Raw genomic sequence first — 17,430 nt, forward strand, 5'->3', positions numbered from 1 at the left:
AAAAAGGAGGTATAGTTAATACAGTAGATATAAAAATGCAAGAAGTGCCCAGCAGATATTTGAAAGTAAAAGAATCAAAGACCATTATTCTAATAACAACCTCTACTTTCCCACAACTTCCCCTACAGCAACCAAATTATTTTAAGAACATTTTCACAGATTAATTTACAGTTCCACAAATAACATATCTAACAATATATAAGAACATTCTCATATATACTCACTGCAGGACTACTTTTCCTGAATGCCAAATAACGTAAACAGTCCGTCTTTGGACTGTGAGAGGAAACTGAAGCACCCAGAAGAAAGCCATGTACAGTACACGCAGGGAAAACATACAAACTCCACTCAGACAGCACCTAAGGTGCCACGGTCCCAGCACTGTGCCAGAGTGCCACCCCATTTTTTTCTCTATCAGGGCAAATTGAATAATTCTTTAGAGTTCAATAAAATTAAGACCTTATACAAAAAACTGCAATACTGTATATATTCTATATATGAGCAAAAATTAAAAATGGTTGAGTCTTTATCTATGAGTTCACAGAAACTGATCCAAGATCACTACACATATAGCATAAACCAAAATGTGAAAACTTCACTTTGTAAAAGTCAAATGCTGGTGTTATTTTTCTTACACATTTTGTTTTTTAATGAAAATGCATTTTTTTCCTCATATAAAGCACCAGAAGAAGAACTTCTCTCTACCAATCAAATAGAGTAAAGAAAAAAAGGTTTTCTTTTTAAATATCATTCCCCATGAAAACTCTGCCAGCAACCCATCTCCTATGTCGGGTCTTTGAGAGAAACGCCCTACTGACCTTTGACATGTCCTCGGCTCCGCCCATCTGAGCTGGGGTCAGGTGAGTGGGGTGTCGTATCAGTGACTCCGCCCCCAGGTCCAGTCTGGGCCGCTTGGCCTCTGCGTACTCCACTTCGGACTGGCTGCTGGGCTCCTGCATGTAAATGTGTTCATAGCGTATATGGGAGTCTTGACCTCTGAGGGGAAAACATACAAATAATAAGGTTACAAAAAAAATGATTGCCACATTCATCTCACAGTTGCAAACAAACCTCTATTGCCCTTAAAATATGAACTGTACCTTTATCATTTCAACAGATTTTTTTTTTTACCAATTCTTAATTTAAGTCACTTTGAGATTTCTTGTACTGTAATGATTAGCCATGTTACATTTCTTCATTGTCTCATAAGAGCACACAAAACACACACTTTTTCCATCCCCCCATTTTGTGCTTTATTCCAATGGTTTTATTGGTGGACCTTTTTGTTATATGAAATTTCTATGAATAAGTAGAAGGATTGTTTACACAGCAATATTTCAGTTCAATAATATCATTCAGAAGCTTAATTTACATGGAGAATGCTTAACTGTTTCACTGACATCATTGACATCATTAACCACTACTGTATTTCACAGGTGTTTCTGACTTGAACTGAGAGCACGGAGAAGTGGCCAACTTTTCAGAACTTCTGTGGGCACTTGGTATACTCCTATCAGCACGTAACGCTGGCATTGCTGGGTGATGCACAGAATGTATTAATGTTCAAGTGGTGGCGTTTTTTTGCAGTACAGGCATCTTGCACTGTCAAAGCACAAAATAACCCCTGTCACCCTGCCTTGCATACTTTATAAGCATTTACACCTTTACAAGCTTTACACCTCTCTGCACCCATTCTGACTTCACACCTCTTGATTGCCCTCTCTTTCTGTCCCCTGCTCCTACTTTACCTTTGCCTACTGTCCTGGCTCTCTCACACCTGAAGAAGGCTCCACGGCCGAAACGTTGTGTTCCTTTCTTCTTTTTTTCAGCATGGAATAAACATATTACTTGTTCCCTTACTTTACAAGCAGTTGTTCTGTGCAGTTAATACATCTAATAAAAATATTCCACTGGTGTATTGAAAACTGGGAACAGCAACTATTCTTTACACTAAGGATTATGGGAACCCAGAACAAACGTCCCAGCCCTGCTGTGAAAACTGACCCAGGCTGGATTTCCAGAAACGTCTGGATGATGGACACCTCTCGTTCGAAACATTTCAAAACGGATACGGAAGCTTTTCCCTTTGCTTCATAAATCCTTTTTGTGTTACCGAATACCTGGAAAAACCCAAATTGAATGGGTAAAAATTTAAAATGCCAATTTGAGCAATAAAACATGCAAACATAACTGCCCCATCGATGTACAGTTATCCGACTTCATGTGGCAAGACTAGCCAGGCTGCTGTTTGACCCACTGCCTTACTCTCTCATTAAGTAAGCAACAGCTATAAGGAGGTCCGAGATCTTCGCAACCGTTTTCCAAACCTTCACATACCTCTCCAAAAGTGCCCGCATGTCCGTATACAAACCCTGAGGTTTTTTTTTTTAATAACGCATCGTTTAGCTTGCTAAACGACCAATTAGGATTCATTTTGCGAGAGAAACAAAGTGAACAAGATAAAGAGCACTCGAGTGCAAGCAAGCCTCCACTTCACCTATCAGGTGGACAGCTGTCGCCCTCCTGTCCGGCGGAGAGCGTTCCTCCGCTTGCCTGTGCTCTTGAAAAACGGCGGGAAAACCAGGTCAAGGTCCCTCACCTCAAAAACCTCTTCATGCCGCACAGAGAGCCTTTATCTTGAACCCTAGCAGTGGTCTTTCAATTTCAACAACCAAACCCAGTCGTGGGGGGGGTGCCCGGCTCCCCCACACAGAGGAGACAGACATTTTTTGTCAGCCTCTGCCTCGTTCTTGCCCCTCTGGGCCGCGGAGCGAGCAGGACAGAGCGCTGCAAGAAAGGCCTTCCCACTCCTGCTCCGGTGAGAAAGTGCCATTTAAAACCATTTCTCAGGCAAGAGACCACATTTCAGCACTGGCCAACATGGGAACAAGGGAGCGTGGGGCACAGTAATTGAAGCTTAATGGGAATCCATTGTAACCATGGGAACCAACTTAGACCTTACCCATAGACAAACAGGTTGATTGTGAAAGGCCTGTTTTACAGTGTTTTTCATATATGCATGGCCTTGTGTTAACTTTTATCTTTGTATTATTGGGTAAACATTGCTATCTGGGCTGCTAAAGGGCTTGAATGTTTATGGTACACTTTCTCAAAGCTCAGAACCTCTAGAGCACGTATCTGCAACCCAACCTCTAACGTCAGAGTAATTCTCTCAAGATCTTTGATTTTGTCATATTTAGCCCTTGGAAATAGCCTGATTTTAAACAGCCAATGTAATACAGATAATTAATTTTTCTAGAAACCTAATAGAGGGGGTTTCACATGTAACCAACAGGACAGAAAGAGAAATGACAGCCACTGAGGTATTTCCAAACATTGCCCTTTCAATGGAATGGATTCTAACCTTGCCCCCAGTAGACTGTCTAATTAGGCAGCTGCAGATGATTGTACTTAACACAAGAACTGTATCTGAAAATATATCTCCAGTATTTTTTGTTGCTGCTTCAGCATATAAATAGGGGCATTTGTGCTGCCATATGCCTGAGAAATATATCTAGTTTACTGCAAGAAATTCTGAAAAGACTTTCTAACCCCAAATGAGCACATATACAAATCTCTGAAAATGTACAGTTTTTGCAGAGCTGCTCAGTTGGAATTTGGTTATAATAAGGACCTTCTCTACAAGGACTTGCAGTGTTTTGTTTTTCACTTACGTTTTTAAGGATGGAGACAAACAGAAACAATCAACAGAATGAATTGTTACTGTATTCTTGCACTAAAATTACAGTAATGACAAGCACCACAATGTGGCTAAAGTGTAATTCAACCATAAGATCACATAAAGATGCAGTAGAGTAAATACCTAAACAATAGCTAGCATATACAGCTGGAGTGGATACAAAACACTAGCAGACTGGAGGGTATTTAATTCAGGGTTATAAGTGCCACAAGACCATTACATTAACACATTTAGAATTAAAACCATTAACCTACATTTTAAGAACAACTAAGAGGTTCAGCAAACTATCTTCTGTTCTAATATGCTTTTTCCTCTTAAAAATTCCTGAAGTGGCACTTTTAAAAAACAGCAAATGCATTTTACGATGGTGTACTGTCTCTCTTTATTTCACTTTCGTGCTCACTTTCTCTTGGTTCTTACAAGCTAAAATCACTAAGAGCACACCGCCACACAGATGTCATGGTTACAGATATCATTTAGTCTCCTAGCATGGAAACATCATTTGGCCCCTTAAAGTGACAACTGAAGACGTAGTGAAAGCTCATAATGCTCTTCAGGGAAGGCTGTCTGAATGGTCCTTCTGATGGTCACGCACTGCTTTTTCCTTTGACTGCTCCTCTTGGAGGCTCACAATGTCTGTGGATTTTCATTAAGCCAAATCTTAATGACCTAATTGAAGCTCTAATTGAACTAACAAGTATCGTTGAGTGATGCATGCACCCGTTTTTTTTTCTGTTTTGTCCCGAACACGTTGGAAGTTGAACACTGTCAATCAGTTTACATTAATCCTATTATTAAGTCAATTAAGGGCTCAATTGTGTAACCGACAGCTTGGCTGGAATAAAAAAAACGGGACAAGGACTGGGAGACCCTGGCTTTTTACCCAAGTAGTGGCTGGGCTTCATCTTTATATGGGGCAGGATATTTGGAGCAAACAGGCTTTTATTTTGTTATATTAACAGCCCTATATATACATAAAGATTAATTATTAATTATATATGCAAGCTCCCAACAGCTTGCCTGTCTCTGGTTTATTATTTGGCAACACTTTAAAGAGACGGGAAGCAATTTTAAAGCTGATGGACCACATGAGGCGTCAAAGCACGTGACACTGTTTTTACGGATCTCAAATGCAAAACGAGGAATAGCAGGATTTAAGTAGGATGTCAAATCTGATAGCGTCCCAAAAAAAGTATATGGAAGATCCATTCTAGCTATGCTCCACTGAGTGTAAGGAACTTATTTTAATCTGCTAATAACCCGATATCCACTCCCTTCGGTGGTCAGGCCAACAAACTGCCCTCTGTAGGCTGCATCCACAAGTCATACAGTACAGATGAAGGATTACAATTACCCACGTCTCCCTGCGACACACAAATACAAAATTCCTAACTAAATGGTTCCACAAATACCCATCCATCCACTCTCTAATCACGTTATCCAATACAGTGTCACGGGAAAGCCGGAGCCTATTCCTACAAATAATCTACTGTAAATATAATGAAATAAGTATGACCCTGACTGCTCAAAGTACCGGGTATCTTTGATAAGACCGTCCACTTAAAGGGTCTGTTTTTCAACATGCCAAAAACCATCTAAATAAGTTGTGAGAAGTGTCTTTACGATCAGAACATGTTCTGAATCCATTCCTACATGCAAGTAATCCCACACAAAATGACCTAATGACCACATTGTTGTCCCTTGTCTGTTCCATCATTATGTGTCAGAAGACAGACCCTGGCTTGCCTCTGGTGTAAATGGAGGCTCACCTGTCCTTCCAAGAGGTACCAGGGGTGGTACCAGGGGTGGAGTTCAGGGTATTTAACTTGGGACTTATTGTGTGGCAAGTCAGTCTCATCTTAGTTTTGCAAAGTATCCTTTTCTGTGTGCTGTTACACAGCCTGGGTGAGTGAAAGCCTGTTGTTTTGAAACTTGTAGTAGGAAACTGCAGATTTTTATTTTTGTTGAATGTTTATCTTCCTGTTTTGTACTTTTTCGTCTAGTACCAGTGCAGCTCTTCTAGTAGACTGACACTTTCCTTTTGGATGTCCTGTAATTTGTATGACTCCTGTGACCACCCCTGGACTTACGGACTGGTGGTTTAAAACTGATCTGCTACTATACATTAACACTCCAAGTTAATCAACATTAGTGCTTTCCTGAACACAAATGCAGCACACATTATACAGTGAGTCCATGTGAGATATCAAAACAGATCTGTGAACCACAAGACAGTCTCAGGTCTGATAGGAAATGCCAACCTAGCTGACAGTCTGACCTTTACTGACACGAAAAACCCTCATCAAAAGCACTGACTAACAGAATCACAGACACAGGAGAAAAAGTCTTCTCCATAAATATGAGTGTCCATCTGTCAGACAACAACAGTCATTGGGAACAAAGTTTTTGAACACCTCCATTGTACTTGGATCTAACTGAATCCAAACCTATATACTGGTCACCTGCTTTATATGGTACAAGGGATCAATTAAAGTGAGGTCTCTGGAAAGTGGCTGGTATGTACATCAGTAGCAGATCCCCTGTACGTACACATAATTAGGGAAAAAAGGAAAAAAAGAAAATGCAACATAAACCTAAAAAAAAATGAAAACATGGACAGCATCTGAGAGATGGTTTATATATATTTAGTAGGTCTTACATACACTGTATCAATACATTACGTTTCAGCCGCTTAGCAATTCCCAAAATAAAAAGAACAGAAGGCAAAATCTGGGATGTGTACGTAACACTAGTATTCAGGTGGCAAAGGCTGTAGCAGAAAAAAAAAGAAGAGGAGAAAGACATGAAGAGAAAGTTATCTCTCAGTCTTCAGAATTGCTCCTTTTTATCCCAGGCCAAAAACCACAGCACAGCACCCTTCAAAGAGAGCCTTCGGGTTTGGTGCCAAACTCCTGACTCATTTTGACAGATGCTGAAAGTAATCTTTTGGGGGGGAAAAAAAAAGCCTTCCCCTTCATTTCTAATGAAAAGGCTTTTTGCGCTTATTAGCATGATGAGATAAGAATTAAAAATAACCTTGGAAGCCTCACATCCCATCAGCTCAGAACATTGCAGACCTGACAGGACCGCAGGCCTGCATCTGTGTGTGCGCTCGTGTAAACCAGAGCTGGCAGCTGATTTAGACACCAAAAAATACCAGTCTCAACCTTGCTCGGACCTTCTGTCTGTTGCACATACAGATGCGCACGAAAGAAACATGTGCAGGCCATTAATTCCAGCTCCTGTGTTCCTGCAGTCAGCCAGCCATCAAGATCAATTCTTGCAGCAATCTAATAAACTCTGCGGACAACCAGTTACACAACCGTCATCACTGAGCATACATGTGCAACCAGACAAGCCGCTACAGAACTAAGAACAAAAATCCATTGCACTGAGGAGGACGCCCAAGTGTAATGAGAACAGGCATCCTGTAAGAAATCTGGGGCACCGAATTCTTGAAACGTCCTGTGAAAGAAATCCCGAACAGCATCTGCCTGATCATATGTTTTGTAGATAACAATGCAAAGACATCAGACCAAAGCTGTACAATAATGCAGCCTCCCTGGCGCATACCTGTTCAGATCCCTGGGCTACTGATCCTTGATCCTATCTGAGCTCAAAATATCTTCCTGCCACACGACCTTCTCTGCTCCTCTGAAGAGGGATAACACTCGCATCCTGGGAGAGGGGGTAGAGCTGGACAGTGAAGGGTCTTCTTTTATCGGGGGTGATGAAGGAAAAAACTGGTAAATTGATCCAGGAATAAGCCTCTCATCCACAAAGCTGTCATTCCTGCTTTTCAGCACAGCTCCCACACAACTCCTGCTCATCCCCTTTCTCTAGGATGTCACTTATTACCCATGATTCCAGGCATCTAACTTGACCTAGCTTTGCCTACATGCCACTTGGGATGGAGCTTTTTAAACTTCCAGACGCGAACTGAAAGGGATCTTAATTTTGCAGAAGCATGAACTTCCTAATATACAGGTCTGACCATTATTATGTGCCTGTTGGCTTAGAAAGCTAACATCCTTTCTACATTCACTATTGCAGCTCTCTGTAGATAAGAGCTTGGTAAACAAAGAATGGATAGATTGCACTTGTTTAATAGAAAGTCAGGTTACATCAATTGGCATGACTCTCTTTAATTACCATAAGTCGCGCATCACATATAGTTCAGGGCAACCTAGATCTGGTGCTCAATTGTAAGGATGAAGTATCTTTTGAATACAGCAGCACACATGATTTATCACTTGATTTACTGCAGGTTATCTCAAGAAAAAAGTCTTATCACCAGCAGTCATATTATCCCTATTCTGATACCTGCCACTTTGTCCTGCTGCTGGCCAGAACTTAAATGAAACTTAAAAATGTCTGTGATCACTTTGTGCTGTTTAAGGAAAGCAGTTGACAAACACAGAAAAAACAAATCAGACCTGCGGCTGTTTTTGACCATGGAGCTCACATCAGCTCTGCTAGATGTAGCCGTTGCAGCAAAAAGACTGGTGTTGTGGTTTCAACCACAAAATTACAGTTTAGTGGTAAGCGCCTGTCTCTTCCTGTGCAAATAGTGGTCCAGCCCCAACAATAATGATTCTCACCCAGAAAATAAAGAAAAAAGCATTCATTCATCCACCCATTCATCCATACTCCCATACATAAGCAAATAAAAACCAAAACCCATCTTTCCTGTCTCTTCAGAGAATCTTGGAAGGGAAAGGAGGAAATAAACTCAGAGGTCGGTCTCCTGGGGGGATTTCTCTTCTCTGCTGAGATAATCACAGATTTGAACTGCATATAAATACCTTCCTTCTTGACTTAATGAGCTTCTTTGGCAATTCCTTCTGAGAAGCCTACCTTAAATAACCCCAATCCCCATTCCTATCCACGCTACCCTGCTCTGTTCTCCACACCAGTCTGATCTAGGGAGAGTAAAAGGCTTATTACAGATTTATATATTTATATATGACGTACCTACACTGGGATATTTGGGTGTAGTCTTAGTCCACCTTTGAATTTCATTTTGAAGAGGCTCCCAACAAGCCTGTCTGTAAAAAAAGACTTGTTTGGGCGAAGGGTAATCGTTGAGTAAGGTGAGTATGGGAGATTCCACTAGCCCAGAATGGGTGTGGCAATTCACAACAAAGCAGCTGGTTTTGAGTGGCTTTGGGCTGGTCTAGGTGTGACCAGTTCACCTGCCTCCGTCACTGGTAACTCTGTACGCATTTCCAATCCCTCGCACGCCTAGAGGAAATGGACAACAGCAGAACCCCGGTCCGAACCTGGGATTGAAAACCCACGTGTGACGCACACCAACCCCGCCCAGATTGGAAATTGCAGTTTTAAGAAACTAAAAGTGAATATGCTGCTGTGTGACCGGAGGCCGTTTTAAAACCTGCAAATCAAAAAAAAATCAACTGAATCAAAACCGTTTCCGAAATGTTTAATATCGAAAACGATATTCAGGAAGTTTAAATCACAGTTATTTGGGTTTCAAGGAAATTAGACAAAACTATCCACTCGGTCGCAAGGCAATCCCCATTATTTCTCCATCGCTCTCAAGCTAAAGAAATAACATTTTTTGTAACACTATCCTTGGATTATGGCATTTACTGAACATGCGGTATTTAACGGTCGCTTTCCTCAGTTAGAATGTTATACTTTGGAAATGACGCAACTCCACATGTCCGCTTCAGGACACAGGTTAACTGCAGCCAGGGAACACAATACTCAGTTATGGATTTCATGACACAATGCAGATTTGACTCAGCTCCAGCTGTCCTGTTCGCACTTAACTCTCTTTATGCCAAAGATAGGGGGGGGAAACAAGGCTGGGCGGGTTTCAAGACACATTTCTGAATCAAATCCATGTATCCAATTCAAAAAAAGAAACCTTGAGAAAGGCCTTCTACACTGGATTTTCTGAAAACACACTGCCATGAAGTTTGTAAAAAGTATGGTTGTGTCTATTTGTTTTCTTCTCGTTTTACTTATTTTCAGCTCCCGTTTGTGAGATGGAGTTTTTTAAATCCACACACACCACGGGAAACCCTCAAAAGTAAAACCCAGAGTTTATCATTTAAACCAAATAATACATACTACAACCACATCCACACAACAGTTAGTATATCCTGTGTCAGATTAACAGGTCAGGGTCAGGCGGCTGTGCATATTAACACAGTGTGGATATGGGCATGCTGTATACTTTGCACAAGTTCTTGTTAAATACTCTTCGAAATAGTATTTTCTGTGCTCTATCTAGGGTTCTACATTGCAATCCAATCCTTTCACAGACACGTAAAAGACCCCAAGCTTCACACGGCTGTGGCAGGAGACCCAAGCAAACACAGGGAGAAAAAACAAACTCCGTGTAGACAGCACGAAGTCCGGAACTTAATCCAGGGCCCCGGCGCAGCGAGGCAGTAACGCTAACCACTGCTCCATGGTGCCGCCCAATGCATATCTTGGAACGTTTCACAAAGAGCTAAGTTCAAGAACAAATTATCCAATTTAAATAGCAACAGCTGGAAAAAATAAGGCATTTTTAAAACTGGACATAAATATACAAATCTGCTGTTTTAGATTTTATACAAAACCCCTGGATTCTACTCTTTACCCCCTGACATGCGTTACAGGCTCCAAAAGCGACTCTACAGAAACGTAAAATGAAGGATTTAGACAAGAGGAATTAAAAAAACTCCCTTTAGCACATTACAGTGTCTTTCAATGCCACTGTGAAACTGAGCTTCCAGTCAGAGAGGAGAAGTCAATAAAAAGTACATCAGCTGACACTTGTTTTCTTTCATTGACTGGTTTTAGTTATTTTGGGAGGTTGGCATTGGAAACAGCCACCTCAGCCTAACGTAACCTTAAGAACAGTCTGAGAAACGTCACCAGGCCATTCCTCTCTTCTTATCATGCAGGCATGACTGCAATTTAAGCTTAAAATGTGGAATTAACAGCACAGAAACTTATTTCTTGAGCTGTCAAGTTGTTAATTTCTGGTTGTTCAAGCTACATCTTGAGGGGATGCTGCATTTCAGTTCTGTATTCGCAGAACGTTGGAAAATCCCTTCGGTACACCGGATGCAAAATGTGGAAAAACAAAGCTGTTTGCTTTTGTTAACGCTGATTATTTTTACTCTCAGAATTCATATTCCAGAACCCGAGAGCAATTCCAACACGTCTTGCCCAAAAGCTATTAACTGAGAGCATGAAGTGTACTACAGCACAGTGATGACATACAAATAGTTGTCTTTTTATCTTTCCTTATGGCTTTCCCACACTTCCTTGTACCTCAGCTGCCAAGAAGATGTTTATTCATGGAAAAGCACTATGGGTGCCACTGCCCGGCTACCGTAGAAAACAAAGCACTTCGGAGAAGTCAGGATAGCTGTTAAAACAGCACCAAGCAGCACTGAAAACATCTGGTTTGTGGGTGTGCGTGGGGGGAGGCTTCTTCTAAGAAAGAAATCCATCCAGTACTGTACTTTACCGAGCGGCATACTGTAAGTGCCTGGTACACAGGGCTAGACGATGAGCTTTCCTCTAATACCGAACACGTGAAATGCACAGTTCTTCCATCATTAACAACACAGAAAAAAAATAATGTTGTAGTGTTTAAATAAAATCTACCTTGCTAAATTCCCAACTCCAAAAGGTGAGGACATTCTAAGATGTAATAGTTAATGAACAAATAGAAATTGTAAAAAAAAATAACTCCAGGCAGAGATGGTGGTCAAGGTGAGTTTTCCTTGATTGTAAAGGTCATCCTTCCTCGCATCTAGCAGTTTTTCTACAATGTTGTCTTACCGGCTTTCACAATCACACCATCAGGTCATCTTTTTTTTTTCTCCTCCTAAAATAAGCTGTCATGCACGAGCACACACAATAATACAATAATCTCATCCCTGACACACAACAGCCAGCTCTTTTCTACCCTAGATTTGCCATCACATTAAGGGCAGATTACCGGTTGAGATTGGCACTGCAATAACACATTGTGTTATCCCAATGCCCGTGGCACAAATCCGCAGAAACGAGTACGAATTGATCCAGCACAACAGGCCTGGCTTCGAGATGGAGCGATAGTCCCAGCTGCACCTCTCAGACCACCAAACATTCGGAATATGGTAGGACCTGCACCTGGCCCGAAACTCCCTCTCACCTGCTCCCTTTCCTCTAACTGAAAGCGGCTCATTCCCAAATTTAACCTGGTTTCCACAGCTGAAATGTGTTGGGAGCGTCATTATGACGGTTCCTATCTCACTGCAGGCATTAACTGCTTGGCCAATTCCATGCGCTCCATGCGAACCAGACAAGGCAAGAAGCTATTCCAAATGCAACTGAGACACAGAGACAGAAAGGATTGTTCTGGGGTGATGAAGTTGTGTCTTTCTCTATCATGCGTGTGACACACTAAGATGAGGTCCTGTCTACTTGGCAATGTAGATCCAACTGCACTGTATAGCATCAGCCTCAGATTAAGAGTATTGGCTATATTTGGAAACCTGGTGTTAGCAAGGGTGTTAACCCCAGTGGACTGACAAAACACCAGGCTTGGTTTCAATAACCTGACCTTGTTTCTTCTCATTTCACCTGGCCTGCTGTCACCCAGGTGAGCCCTGCACTTCGATGGGCTCTCTTGTCTCTTGTCACTAAACGGTATCCCCTCTAAAAAACAATCAAAAAAGTGAAATTGCTTTACAGCTGAAAAATCCCTGCAAACAAAGAGTTAACCAGATCACATATTTCCAAAGCACTCTAAGAAGGTTCTATTAATAATAATGGCAGCTCAAGAACTCCTTGGGTGCCTGAATGACTAGATGGCATTAAATGCAAGTCATTAAATGTTCAAGAAGTTTAGAAGAACTATATGGTGCCATGTGATTGTGAGACGAAAGGAAGATCTCACTCTACCCTACTTTGCTGTCTGCTCTCTTTTTTTGTGATCAAACAGCCACTGCAGACACATTTTCCTAGGTACCCTAACCAAAGTGTCACCCTAACCAAAGTCACTTTCTTTTATTTTCCTTCCCTTGGTATGTGTCATGGTCTAAAATACTGTTTGGAAAGGAGAGACGATTGTCATATTATCATACATCAAGAGAAAAAAAAGAACATCAGGATATCTTATGTACGTTGACTTTAACAAAAGGAAAGAAAATCACTGCTTGTAAACAGCGTATGCAGTGTACATACCGTGTTGAATGAGGAATTTCAGTGCTCAAGCTGTTTATGTACTTAAACAAACTAGTGTGTAGCAATCAAAAATGTATGATTTTATTAAAAGAAGGTGGGGGTGACTAGACTAAAAAAAGGGTTTCTCTTTTTTAGTCTTAAAGATAACTGATCTTGATAGGACAAATAAAACGAGCCCTCTAACCATCATTAGGAACGATGTTAAGATACAACATGACTAAAAAGGTTATTTTTCACCGAGAAAGCACCGAGTGACTCTTGTTCCCCAAGTCCCACAACACCCTCTTCAGAAGGATAACGCTAACCAAACCAGAGCAGACGTCATCATCCTGCATGTGATATCAGCAGTTAAGAGTCACAAGATGCTTCCTACAGACATACTGTAAGATTAAAATGAGAACTCACTAATTTCCCCCACAGTTTCACAAAAAAACCCCAACTCATTTTCTTGATTTAAGGTGTTCTTAAAGGATTTTGGAAACAAGGTTTCAAGCACATGGTAAAAGCTACAGTAGACGTCTTGGCAAGGATGAAGAGCCTCCCAAAGAAATACCACCTTAAATGTTTGGAACAGAATGTCAAACTAAAAACTCTCTGCAATCAAGATTTAGTATAAAAGGGAAATAATGTATTACAGCTTAAACATGTGTTTTTTTTATTTTAGCCAATAGCAAACTATGAATTGTCTTGTCAAAGAAAATGAAGTTAAAAAAAACATCATTCTGCATTATCAAAGTGAAACAGAAACAGCCTTTTCAACACGCATTTAACATTCATAGCCTTACATCATAACCACAGGCTTTGTTCATAACATCCGTCTCCAAGAGATTCACTTAATCTTTTTCCCACTGTTATAAAAAGTACATTCACCAAGTAAAAACAACCATGAATAATGTTAAAGGCACTCTGTTATTCAACAGTTTAAACTTTCTTTTCATGGCAAACTTTTGCAGCCGATGCAAAACAGCTCAATTTGTGGGCCACACAGTGGTCACTCACTAACAACTTTGACTCCTGATGGAAGCTTCATTCTCTACCTGGGTTCAGTTACATGTCAAAATGGCTATCTGTAGCCTCAAAACCTATTGCATTCCTCTGATGACCTTTAAAAGATCCATCGCCCCGTCTTCAGGAATGATTACAAGAATGTGACTGAGTTTTAATGCACCCACTTGCAGTACTCCGGAGCACTGTCCACCATCCCTCCTTCGCTGGGGGTTCCCTAGCTGAAGCGTGTGCCAGGCTGCCTCGCTTGCTCCCCTCCCACTGCCATCACAGTACAAAGTAGGGCATCTGCTTGGCCAGGGGGAGCCGCCATTGTTAGCAGATTACCATGCAGCAGATTAAGCTCAGATGAACTGTTGCAACCTCAAACACCACTTTGCACACATGGAAAGTGGGTTTAACAGCCTTACAGTAAAAAGCTCTCGGCCGCCTGATTGCTGGGTAGCAAGGCTGCTAATCTGCCCATGCATCAGAAGGAGGTCCAGGTGGAAACTAAAAGGCATGGTCCAGTGAGACACTTAAGAGTCACAATGGATTTTCTCCCAGTGATGCAGACGGTGGTAGCAATGTCATAACAGTAACATTCCTATGATCTTGGAATACTCAAAATAAATCAAAGATCACAAACGCATCAGAGCTGTTATTGCCACACTATAAACACTAAATGACTGGAGGAAAAGCTGTTTGCGGTGTTTGTTTGTTTTTTAATCGCAGCTTTATTTGGCTTCAGAAACAAACGTAGCAGCCCACTGATGGGACTGTTCTTGATATCAGGCCAAGGAACATGTAATGTGCCTTTGGTTTCTCTAAAATCTTCACTCTTTAAGATCAGCCAAGTATTTTAGAGTAATGAACCAGTAATGAAGCAATGACAGGACTAATAGTATTGGGTAAGATGAATCCCATTAGGATGCTATGTGTATGTGTATTCATACTCTTCCTAGCCAAGGGCTGGCAAAGTGGGTCTGTCTCTTGTTGGGGCTGTGTGGGCTGGGATCTCAGGGAGTTCAATCACCTGTGCTGCGCAGAATTGGCAAATATCCAGTACATGGTCCTTATAATGATGTTCACTTGTTGGGTAACTGCTATAGTCGTCTGCCAGGAGTCCTTAATAAAGGGTGACCGTCTTTTCCTCTATTGCTGATAAATTTGAAGAGATGCAACATACCAGTCTTATCATGCCAGATTGTCTCTGAAGTTTCCTCAATGATTCATTTACTTTCATATCATGGCATTTTCAAGAAATACTTACAGCAACCAATGCAAGGTGCCCAGATTAATCTTAAGGGCCCATCAAGGAAGACATACCACTTATTATACTTTATTACACAAAGCAGAGGCCAGCTTCCTAAAATCATTGATGCAATTTTAATATTAGACTTCCCTTACCCCCAAGCTTCATGAAGAGAGACTAATATAAATGTTACAACCTGAGCTGGACCTTTAATTTACTGAAGAGGCCAAATAACTTTGGCACAAGTCACTCATTCCACATCATCTTCTGTCTCTCCCCACATGGGAGAGAGCTTATTATGATTCCAGCTCATCAAGTCCTTTATTCTACAGGATCTGCATTTACCACCACTGGCACCAAGTTTTACTGTGTAGCTCCTTCTTGTTGGAATGTATCTAATCTGGATATTTTACATATACGTTCCTATCACTGTTTATACATCATCAGAATGTATATCATCAGAAAATCAATTGCGCTGTTTCCAATTCCAATCCAAAGGCACTCAGATTATTGCTTTTAACGGAGCTGTAAAAGCTTTCATTGGCCCTGGTACCCCAGTACACTTGGATTTTGCTCTGTTCTGTGTGCTGTTACTAAAATCCCTCCTAGCCACAGTCTTCCCTGATAATTTATTCCACATACAGCTGCTTCTGCTGTAGTCCCTACCAATCTCCAGTAAATACTGAACACAAATTTTAGGTGTCTGCACGTCCGAAATCGGCAAAACAGAAACAAAAACCACTACAGCACTGAAATCGTAAAAGATCCTCCTCAGTTTCAGAACAGGTGCTGTCCTTGACGGTCTTCATCATTACACCAGGCCTATCACCAAGAAAGCTTAAAGAGGAGGACACCTGTGCAAGAATTTGTCTTGATTTTCCAAAAAACTGATGGACATTTGCATGATTCGCACATAGAAAGCAATAAACTAAGGGCACAGCTCTCAAATACAGAAGAAAAGACAGACTTTGAAAGGCACTCATTTCCAAAGATCTGTGATAGGGAGATAAAAAAAAGTCGATCTGCCCGTGGGCATCATGAGACTGCCACCGAACAAGGGGAAATCCTTTTGCTACTGCTCAGTTATGAAATAACTTATTCATTTTTTTTCACATTAGAAAAACACAAGGATGTTATTTATATTCTACTTCCTAAATACAACCAGACCCTTGATAGAGGAAGGAGGAGTGATCACTTAAGACGACTGAACAATGATCTCACAACACACTATACGTGGAAAGTGGGGGGAGTAAAAGACAATCATTCCAAAGTAGACAACAGATGAAAAAAGAAAACCAAAGCCAAACAAAAGAGGGATTCAGGGAAAATGATAGTTCAAGTTTAGAAGCACCAGCGAGAGTAATTTTATAAGGCTGTTCTTAAATCACGGTAGTCTGCCCCAGAAGAGAGAGGTGTTTGATCAATGGAAACCCTGACTTGTCATTATTGTATCGCCATGAAAAGAGCCGTATTATTTCAAACCTTTAAAGAAACTGAAGGACACTGATTAGCATTTCTGAAGCCGTGCCACTGCCTATTCATTAGCCTGGCAGCACGTCAATACAGTCTTTTTTTCTGAAGGCGTCTTTCGCAGCAACAAAGAGATGGGTTGTCTGAAATCCTGGGCTTTTCACCTGCACATTAAGCCACAGTACCTGTGCTCATTTGTATGCAACTTGAAGCTCAGCTTTCTTTTCTTACAATGCAAGTTCTTTACATCCTATAATATCAGGGACTTTCTCCTTAAATGACATGTTGTCTTTTTACACACCTGTTGAAAATCTTAAATGTGAAGACGACGGCCCGATTACACCACAATACCAGTAAAAAGTACTCAAAACCGTGCTACCGTTCTAGGACATCCTGGAATTCGTCGTCCGACGTAAATAAGGGACAAATATTCTACACAAAATGGTGTAGACGTCTGGTGGACGGTGGACGGTGCCAAACGGGGGGGGTTGCGTGTGTCCAAACCGTCCCCAAATAGTTTCGGTTTAATAAGACTGATTTGAGGCCACTCCACACCAATTTTCAGTTGATTGACCCTTATGGATCCAATGTTGATTTCTGGGAGCCTGCAGTAGAAGAAACCTCCCTCTTAGAGCAACATTCTTGTTTGTTTTATACAAAACGTGGGGCAGAAACAAAAGAACCTCTAGGCTAGAATCCTAAATACCTTCCAACAGCACCATGTCTAAATCCTACCTTTCACAAATGCTCTTATGTCAGCCCGATGCTTACAATATTCTGAAAGCTGGCAGCAGCCTCTTCCCCTCCATGCAAAATTTAT

The 17,430-nt window shown here is 41.2% G+C and overlaps 1 protein-coding gene across 24 annotated transcripts in view; it reads right to left on the bottom strand.

Annotated features, from left to right (window-relative positions):
- The window catches only part of ncor2 (nuclear receptor corepressor 2), a 176,050-nt gene that overhangs the window by 120,173 nt on the left and 38,447 nt on the right, over positions 1-17,430 (bottom strand). For all 24 annotated transcript variants that reach the window (XM_088618467.1, XM_088618459.1, XM_088618471.1 and 21 more), the window contains exon 4: positions 819-996. In XM_088618467.1, the coding sequence (XP_088474593.1) occupies positions 819-996 (178 nt within the window). The remainder of the gene's footprint in view (positions 1-818; positions 997-17,430) is intronic.

This window comes from Lepisosteus platostomus, chromosome 24 (genome assembly GCF_059453375.1).
Source record: "Lepisosteus platostomus isolate fLepPlt1 chromosome 24, fLepPlt1.hap1, whole genome shotgun sequence".
Taxonomy (NCBI): domain Eukaryota; kingdom Metazoa; phylum Chordata; class Actinopteri; order Semionotiformes; family Lepisosteidae; genus Lepisosteus; species Lepisosteus platostomus.